We start from the raw sequence: 10,159 nt of genomic DNA, 5'->3' as shown, positions 1-10,159 counted from the left end.
GGGTGTGTGTGTGTGTGTGTGTGTGTGTGTGTGTGTGTGTGTGTGTGTGTGTGTGTGTGAGTGTGTGTGTGCGTGCGTGCCTGCGTGTGTATGTGTGTGTATTGAAAACAGATTAAAACTAATAGATATCACCATATTTCTTCAGCCACTTTTTCACAGCATAACACAATACATTTTGTATTACAAGATTTCTGAAATGTCTGAAAAGTAAGAAAAAAAGGAATTATCTAATTAAATATGCACTCTGTCAAAACTTTCAGAACATCAGTAAATATCAAATTAGCCCTAAATCTCAAAACTGACCAATTCATAAACAGGGTTTCTGCAGGTCTTAAAAAGCCTTAATTCGCCCTTCCACAAATTAAGGCCTAAAAAGGTCTTAAATCAGAGCAGAAAGTCTTAAATTCATAAAGGAATGGAATTAAATATTGCATTGCTAAAAATTAATCAGTATTCCTCTGTATTTTTGTTATTTTCCAATACAAATATCTAAAAAAAGTTGTAAACGATACATTTACTTGTGAGTTTATGCTTAGGAACAAATATCTGTCAATAGGGTATAAAATCTCTTAGACTCAAAGAGAAACATTTACGCAGATTTTTTTTTCCGTTTTAATGATAAACACCAAGAAAATGTATCTTTATTTAAAAATCATTAAAGTAATTGAGTTTGGTTGGAAGTTGTATTTTCAAACCTTGAAGAGTTGCTAATACAAGACATTTACATTAAGAGAACACATTGATGTATTTCTTTACTTGGTCTTAAAAAGGTCTTAAATGGCTTTGCCTCTAGTTTTTTATCTTAAATATAATGTGATATTTTTGTTGGCAAAACTGATACACTGTCAAACACACTGACTGATTGATAGAAGCAGTGTGAAGTGTGTCTAGTGATAATCACTGTAGAGTTTGATGATGGGTCGTGTGTTGTTGTAGATGTACAGTCTGGGTGAGGATGGTCATGAATTATTTAAATGGTTTGGTTAAAAATGCAGCAGATTGGCCCTGGCCCAGCGTCAGGAGGGAGAGCAGTGCCCCAGACGTGCCTTCTGCTCGAAGCGCTGAGAAACACTGCAGTATGACACCATGACATGAATTATTATGAAATATGAGAAGAGAATAGCTGGACATCAGCAGAATTCTACACACAAGCTGCTTATGATGACATTTGTTCTGATATTAAAGCAGATGATTTAATGCTGATGGGTTTGTTATGAAAAAAATGGCGCTTTCAAAGAATTTCGGTACAACCAAATTGACTCACCAAAATTTAGTTTAGCATGTAAATATAGTTTAAAACATTGATGCATGGGATTTCATTGTCTTATAGCATTGAACATGAACGAAACACGCTAATTAAATATTTTAATGAAAATATAGGTATAAAGGTTCAAGAAAATGAATGAATGAACACACACACATGCATACTAGGTAGTGTAGTTGTGTGAAAATATAGTTTATTTATTTGTCTTTTCTCCAGAAAATGTGCAAATGTTGCTTTCTGAGTATCACAATTTTATGTAATGTTTACATTTTTTTTTTTTTTTTAATTATCTAAATGCTTTTTCTCTTCAACATGTGACTCAAGATATTGTAAATTCTTTTTGGAAAAGTCATGCCTCAGCAAATGAGATGTTATGATATTGCTCACTCTGCATTTTCCCATATATATGGAGTCAGTGTGGCTGAATATTTCACAGAAAGCAGTCATTTATTATTAAAGAGTTTTACAGTTTACTCTGTCAGCCATAAACAATATACACTTAAACTGTCTGCCAATATTTCACTGTGTTGTGTAAAGGTTAACAAAAGGCTAAAGAACAAACCTAATGGTCCTGCATCCATCTCATCCCCATCCTTTTGTTTTCCATAAATCATTCATTCAAAGTCCCACCAAACATCCCCCCGAATCCATTACTCAGGTATTCCAACCATCCTGTTATCGGTCTGACAGCTGTCAGTCACAGTGTTGAGCTGTTTGACATATACATTATATGTTATGTATAGAGTGGTTTATGTCTGTCTCTCTCTGTTTGTCTCTCAGGTGCCGTCAGAAAAGATCCTGCGGGCAGGTAAAGTGTTACGAAACACCATCCTGTCCCGAGCACCTCACATTATCAGAGACAGGAAGTACCACCTTAAAACATACAGGTAAGTGTAGTCTTAGGGTTTTATTAGTATTGTTGTTATTATTATTTACTGTGTTAAATATTATATATTTTATAATTTATTATATTCTTATATTCTATAAGCAGTGTTGGGAAGGTAACATTGGAAATGTAATAGGTTACAGATTACAAGTTACCCTATTCATAATAAGTAGTGTAACTATTTCAATTACTTTATTAAAGTAATGTAACTGATTACATTGGATTACTTTTCTAAATTTAAATTTCTATTTTTTTTTCTACATTTTTCTAAATCATTTTGAAACATTTAAAGCAGGCAGAGTTATCCTTACAGTAGTGCTACTCAACACTGATTACTGTCAGACTTTCAAAATCCTTCCTCACTTGAATTAAGATTGTAATAATTTTATTTTGAAACCACAGCCACCACAAAATCGGACTTTAGCACCTCTTTTACTTTGAGATCATTCTGAGGTTAAATCCAGATTTCAAATCATAACAAGATATAGTTTAATAGCTATGATACTGTTTTTGAAATCAACTCTTTGCATAGCTACGACAGGAAACATTGGCATCTAACAATGCCTTGGAAAAAAATCTGTTAATCTTAAAAAATAAAGTATATACATAAACCCAAATAGGAAATAAAACAGTTATCGAATAAGCATGTGTCCTATTCTGTGTCCTAATAAACTCCTGAAACATTGGTGTCTCATATTTTAGAGCACTCAATGCAATTTTGGAACGAAATCAATTTAATCTGTATGTGTTAAAATATTCAGATGTAACTCCCTTTGTAATCGTTAACATTTTCATAAGTAACTGTAATTTAATTACACTTTTTCTCAGTAACTGTAACAGATTACAGTTACTTTTATTTTGTAATTAAATTACGTAATTCCATCACATGTAACTATAGGTACTCCCCAACACTGTCTATAAGTCATTAAATACAGCTCTCTGTGTGGAGTGGCTCAGTGGATTATCTGTATTCTCTCTCTCTCTCTCTCTCTCTCTCTCTGGTAAACATGGTTTATGAGGGCACTTCCTGTGTCCCCATAAAACAAAAGGCTTAAAAAACATACAAAATGGTGTTTTATGAAATTCAAAAATTGCCAGCAGTTTCCTGTAAAGGGTAGGTTTAGGGGTAGGGTTGGTGTAGGGCAATAGAAAATACAGTTTGTACAGTATAAAAACCATTACGCCTATGGAGAGTCCCCATAAACCACAAATACAAGTATGTGTGTGTGTGTGTGTGTGTTGTAGGCAGTGCTGTATGGGCACGGAGCTCGTTGATTGGCTGATGCAGCACACTTCCTGTGTTCACGCTCGTGTTCAGGCTGTAGGGATTTGGCAGGTGCTGCTGGAGGAGGGCGTCCTAAACCACGGTGAGTGTGTCATCTCGTACACTATCACTCAGAAGTGAAAGAAATTAATGCTTTTAATCAACAAGAGCATTTTAAACTGATCAAAAGTTACAGATAAGACATTTCTAATGTTACGAAGAAAAAAAATCTTTTTAGAATAAATGTTAAATATCTTTTGAATTTTCTTTTTTCGAAGAATCACAGTTTCCACAAAAATGTTATGTAGCACAACTGTTTTCAGCATTAATCATCATAAGAAATGTTTCTTGATTAGCAAATCAGCATATTAGACTGATTTCTGAAGGATCATGTGACACTGAACGCTCACTCAGGGACTTGTTTAGTAAGATTTTACCAGAAAAGATTTTAGAATTTTTAGCATATGTTAATTTAAAAAAATCTTATAATTTTAATTGCCTTATTTTTTGTGTTTGCTTGGTTTTTATTTTGTGTTTATGTAACTCTTGTATTATTGTAGTTTTTGCCATTAAGATGCCTTAGATGCTGGCATGGCAATAAAAATAAATAACTACTAACTCATGTGACACTGAAGACTGGAGTAATGATGCTACAAAGTCAGCTTTGACATCACAGGAATAAATTGTAAAATATATTCAAATAGAAATGGGAATAATATTTCACAATATTACTGTTTTCACATATTTTATGAAATAAATGCAGCTTTGGTTGAGCATAAGAGACTTAAAAAACATAAAAAATCTTACCAACCCCAAACTAGTGTACATGCAGGTCAGTCATTGATTAAGATAGTAAATCACAGCAATTTGCAACAGTTATTGAACTTAAAACAATATTGAACTGAACTGAGCTGAATAATGACATTATTGCCTAGAGCTGCTTTATGGCTGAAATGTAAGTATTTTTATAGCTGATGAATTACAGCGAACATTAACATGAACATTAACACTGTTTATCGATGTAAATCTGGTATTGTATAAAGCACTATATAAATAAATGTGATTGGACAGCACAACATATGAGCACAGTTTGAGGCAGTTCTTAATTAAAATCTGTAATGCAGATGATCATTATTCCTTACACTTTTAGAAAATATACAAAAGCTGTCACTGGCAGGTACCCTTTCCTTTCAAAAGATACAACTTTGTACCCTATTTGCCACTAAAGGGTACATATAAGCACCATAAAGGTACATATTAGTACCTTTTAAAAAGGCACCGCCCCAGAGAGAACTTTTGTATCTTATGTATATTTTTCATGAGTTTTGTTTACACTACAAATGTGATGTGGTCACATGTGTTTCTGTGCTATATGGTTGGTTCTGTGTTTGGCTGCAGTGGACCAGGAGCTGAGTTTCCAAGATAAGTATCTGTTTTATCGCTTCCTGGAGGATGAGACTGAGGACGCACCCCTCCCCACTGAGGAAGAGAAGAAAGAGAGCGATGAAGAACTACAGGACACCCTCCTGCTCCTCTCTCAGATCGGACCTGACGCCCATCTGCGAATGATCCTGAGTAAACAGTATGTTCCTCAGAAGCAGCAGCGCCTGTTAATATGAGTCATTACGTCCCCCAGAGGACTCTGGGTAATTAAGAGAAGTGCCTCCGAGTGATCTGATCTGTATCTGCTCCTGTTTGGCTGGAATAGTCTGAAAGTCTTTAAAGGCAGATTAGACTTTTATATGCATGCTGTAACTGAAGGAGAGACCTTCTAAAGGTCCTGGGAGATGTAATATCTGCACCAGAATGTCAGAATAAGTTTCAAAGTCATCAGTGTCCTCCCTGCTTTTCTCGGCAGGCCTGGCCAGAGGACAGCAGATGACCTGGAGATCATTTATGAGGAGCTGCTGCATATTAAAGCCTTATCACTTCTCTCCACCACTGTAAGTACACATTATATGAAGTTAGAGGGAATTAGGTTGGTATACACACATTTCAGTAAACGAAAAATATATATTAAAAAATTAGGGCTGTCAATCGATTAAAATTTGTAATCTAATGAATTAATCTAATGAATCACCCTTTTTCTGTGATTAAGACAAAACTTTTTAAAATGTCAGAATAAGTTTCAGAGTCATCACTGACATCAGTGTCCTCTCTGCCTGTCACTGCAGGCCTGGCCAGAGGACAGCAGATGACCTGGAGATCATTTATGAGGAGCTGCTGCATATTAAAGCCTTATCACTTCTCTCCACCACTGTAAGTACACATTATATGAAGTTAGAGGGAATTAGGTTGGTATACACACATTTCAGTAAACGAAAAATATATATAAAAAAATTAGGGCTGTCAGTCGATTAAAATTTGAAATTAAGCATAGTCCATTTATCTTGTTTCAAATGTTTATTTTGTCATCATTTGCTATATCCAGCAAAGTAAACCAAAAGATTGAAGGGTGATTCTCAAAAATCAATATTTTCTGCAAGATTTTTTCAAGATACATTTTAGATATCTTTCCAAAAAAGGACACTTACAAACTCCAAAAAGACACCAAAGAACCAAATGATATAAGGAGCCCATATAAGCACATATGAAAGAAAAAAAATCAGGTTTGAGAACCACTGTACTACAGTACACGGATCCATTCAGTATAACTAAACACAGCAACATAAGCATGACAAATCAAAACATTATCGTGAATGTGTGTGGAAAAAATGTGAATGTAGGGAAATGTCTGTGCCTGTGCATAAATACAATGTGCGATCAGTGCGTTACTCATACACGCATTATTATAACGGACGCGTGCTTACTGTACGACTCCTGTACGCCACCGCAATTATCTTTACCTTGATTCCATCAAAACTTTAGTAGTGAGACTGGTTATCCAGTCACGTCTCATCTGGCCATACAGCGGTGGGATGTGTTGACAATCCGCTCAGTCTGTACTTCACACAGCGCGATGTGTGAGGGCTCGCGCTCTTCAGAGACAATCACAGAATATGAAATAATTCACTGAAAACGCAACGCGAGTCTCTGTTCTCTCTGCAATCTCTGATGTAATCAGCCTGGTTTCTTTATATTAGCGCTGTTTTGAATCGTTTGAATGCATTCACTCACTGGATCATTGGACTGAAAACTTTCCCGGAGTTTAGCAGCTTAAAATTATCTGATTGCAAGCAGAGAAGCAAAAGTGGGTTAAAGTGTTAGAATAGAAATTGTGCTTCAGGAATTTTACGTTAATTGCGTTAAATAATTTGAATGCGTTAAGGATTGTACAATTAATCGCATGCGTTAACGCCTTAACGTTGACAGCCCTAAAAAAAATCCTGTGTAATATAAAGGCAGAACTTTTGCAGAATGTTCAAGCTTCTGTTTTTCATGAAATGAAAGTGAATGGAAGGCGATGCTGTTCATCTTCATAAAAGACAAAATCCATAAAACTAGTCCTTACTTACCATACGCTTGTGAAAAAGAAGTGTGTTTAATTGTATTGCATGTGCACTTGTAGTGTACTTCAAATCCTGAGATTATATATATAAAAAAAACTGTACTTCCAGACAATATATTAACCAAATAAAAGGCCACTTAAGTGCACTTTAAGAAAGTACACTTTTAGGTTACATTTTATTTTAAGGTGTTCTTGTTACAGTAAAGAAGTGTGTTTAATTGTATTGCATGTGCACTTGTAGTGTACTTCAAATCCTGAGATTATATATATAAAAAAAACTGTACTTCCAGACAATTTATTAACCAAATAAAAAGGCCACTTAAGTGCACTTTAAGAACTATTATAATAGTAAGTACATGTAACGTGTAACAAGAACACCTTAAAATTAAGTGTTACTCACTTTTATTACTTTGCTTCTTAAAAAGTTCACTTTGTAATGCTGTCCAATTTTAACTTTAAAGTACATTATGTTTTAATAGTATATGATTTTTTAATAGTTTAAAGTACATCATGTATAATCTTGTCATGATTTAAAGAATACACTTATTTTGATGTGCTAACTAACATATTAAAGCACAGGTAAAGGACTTGATTGTAATTGCACATGATTATAATTGAACTGTAATGTGTTATTCAATACTACATTATAAGGTAATATATTTTTAAATGTAGTAACTGCAACTTCATCTTTACAGATGTGTAATGACAAATATATTTAAATACATGACATAAATAGAAATCTCATTAACATATAGTTTTGTTTATCATAAAGGCCTGTCAGTACATTTAGCAGTACTTTAACCATATTTCAAAGACGAGACATAATTATGAAATTACATATCCTACTTACAGTAAGTGGGTCAAAAAACTCTCTAAAGTTCAGCTAATTGCATTTAATATTTTAAAATGTAATACATTTTCACTTAGCATGCAGTTAAGTGTCCGAAAACATTACATTCACTTTGCATGTATATTCTTTTAAAGTATGTTATTTCCATAAGTACACTTCTCAAAGGTATATACAGTATATATATTGCATTGTGTTTTCTCCTCAGGTGAAGAGGGAACTAGCTGGTGTTCTGATATTTGAGTCCCATGCCAAAGCAGGCACAGTGTGTAAGTGTCAAAACATTACACCACAAACCTGCTAACTTTACTCACAAAATGAAGTCAAGCCATTCAGAACTAACCAGCTTTAAATGAGTGCTGAGTTTAGACCTTAGATTATTTGTCTAATATGTGTCTGTGTTCTGCGTTTGATGCTCATTATCGATCTCTTTTGTTCTAGTGTTTAATCAAGGGGAGGAGGGCACGTCATGGTACATCATCCTGAAGGGCTCCGTTAACGTGGTGATCTATGGAAAGGTCAGACTAGTAATTCCCCACTAATGCTTCACATTCAACAGACTAATTAAGCGTTTAATGTGTGATAACGCAGACCAGCTAATCGCTACTAGGAAAGAGTGTGTGCAAATTGAATTACAGCTGGAAGATGTTTTTCTTTGCTGGTTTGTGTGGGTCACGTCTCGTTGCAGGGTGTAGTTTGCACGTTACATGAGGGAGATGACTTCGGGAAGCTGGCTCTGGTGAATGATGCACCTCGGGCAGCGTCTATCGTACTGAGAGAGGACAACTGCCACTTCCTGAGAGTGGATAAAGAAGACTTCAACAGAGTCCTCAGGGTCAGCGCGCATTATTCACAACAAAACAAAGTGCTTTGTCATATACTCTACACTGTAAAAAGTGCTAACCTGCAATTGCTACCCTATAAATTTTGATTTGTTGGTGTAATATTTGAATAATAAAATAACAATTAAAAAACAACAAAAGCTGATTCAGTGATGTTAAATAGTACTTTGGACTAAATAAAAAATAAATATAAAATAAAATAATGTGCTTTTGTTAGATCTAAATGAACTAGTCTTATTTATGATTTATAATATAATATATTAAAATAGTTTGTAGACAAAACTAAATTGTCCAGTGTTAGTAGAGATTTATATACTATTATAGTATATATATTGATATTTAGCTTTTACTTGTATATTTTCGGTTTTTATCTTCATTTAGAATTTAAATTTTAACAATTTTGAAATGTGCTTTTTTAATTTTTATTAGTTTATGTGTGGTTTTATGTGCTTTAGTTTATTTTATTTAAATTTTAGTTTTAGTTTACAAAATTTCGGTACTTCAACTTGGAATGATTTGCTTTCAGGTCGTTGGCCAAATCAACATTTCTAATCGTTGCTCAAAGTTTTAAGAAGTTTTTCATCTAATATTTATATTTTATTTCAGCTTTCTTTACCAGTTTTAGTTATAATAATAGCAATAACAACTACCGTTATTATTTTAGTATCGGTTTTTGAACTCTTTTATATTTTCTGTTTTCACAATTTATAGTTTTAGTAATTTTGTTGTGCTTTGTCATTTTAATTAGGGTTTTTTTGTCTACATAGTTATTCTTTTTATGTATTACTTTATTTAGCTTTAAAGTGCTTCGAGCTGAAATAAGATATCTTTTTTCATATTTTATTTTTTTTATTCATTTTTTTCCACGTTACAAAAATGTACTGTACTGTACAGTATTTCACATTCTAGTTGTCACACTTTTTCCTTATTTGTCAGAGTAGATTTGTTTTTTGTTTTTTTTACAGTCAGTTTCTGTATAAACTTTAAAGTCTTGAACACAAACTACTGAACATTATTATTCAAGAAAAAAGATACAGTTGATAAAATACAGCTGCATACTGTATGTTGTTGCAATGACAACTTGCCTCTGTCTTCTCTATGCAACAATTAGTCATTAAATGTATTATGTCTTATATTAATCGAAAGGTTTGAACAAATCTCAAGTGTACTTTTTAAAAGTAAAATTGAACATTAATATTAGTAATTTAGGCATTCAGACAAAATAGGTTGGGAACCTGTCTCCCTCTACTGGTAATGACGCTGAATTACAACAAACATTACAGAAGTGACATTGTGGAAAACTTTTAAGTGACAAACACCTCCATTTGATCATTCATAAATCAGCTATATGATCTGAGCTCATCAGTGCTGTAATAGTGAGTTTATTGCTTATTGCTGCTAAACTACTGACGTCAGAAACCTCGTGTCCTGAACACTATCACATATGTGACCCTAAACCACAAAACCAGTCTTAAGGGTCAATTTTTCATATATCATATATCATGAAATGACATGTTTTGATATATTTACAGTAGGAAATTCACAAAATATCTTCATGGAACATGATCTTTACTTAATATCCTAATGATTTTTGGCATAAAAGAAAAA

At 33.6% G+C, this 10,159-nt stretch overlaps 1 protein-coding gene across 1 annotated transcript in view; it reads left to right on the top strand.

The window, feature by feature from the left end:
- LOC107657351 (rap guanine nucleotide exchange factor 4) overlaps positions 1-10,159 on the top strand; it is a 67,493-nt gene that overhangs the window by 31,316 nt on the left and 26,018 nt on the right. Inside the window, exons 7-14 of the mRNA XM_016445394.1 lie at positions 1,872-1,922; positions 2,045-2,151; positions 3,396-3,517; positions 4,813-4,996; positions 5,273-5,357; positions 7,918-7,978; positions 8,151-8,227; positions 8,398-8,544. Of these exons, the coding sequence (XP_016300880.1) occupies positions 1,872-1,922; positions 2,045-2,151; positions 3,396-3,517; positions 4,813-4,996; positions 5,273-5,357; positions 7,918-7,978; positions 8,151-8,227; positions 8,398-8,544 (834 nt within the window). The remainder of the gene's footprint in view (positions 1-1,871; positions 1,923-2,044; positions 2,152-3,395; positions 3,518-4,812; positions 4,997-5,272; positions 5,358-7,917; positions 7,979-8,150; positions 8,228-8,397; positions 8,545-10,159) is intronic.

Source organism: Sinocyclocheilus anshuiensis, unplaced genomic scaffold (assembly GCF_001515605.1).
Source record: "Sinocyclocheilus anshuiensis isolate Anshui unplaced genomic scaffold, SAMN03320099.WGS_v1.1 scaffold355, whole genome shotgun sequence".
In the NCBI taxonomy this organism is placed as follows: Eukaryota; Metazoa; Chordata; class Actinopteri; order Cypriniformes; family Cyprinidae; genus Sinocyclocheilus; species Sinocyclocheilus anshuiensis.
This window is presented reverse-complemented; position numbering and strand designations above follow the sequence as displayed.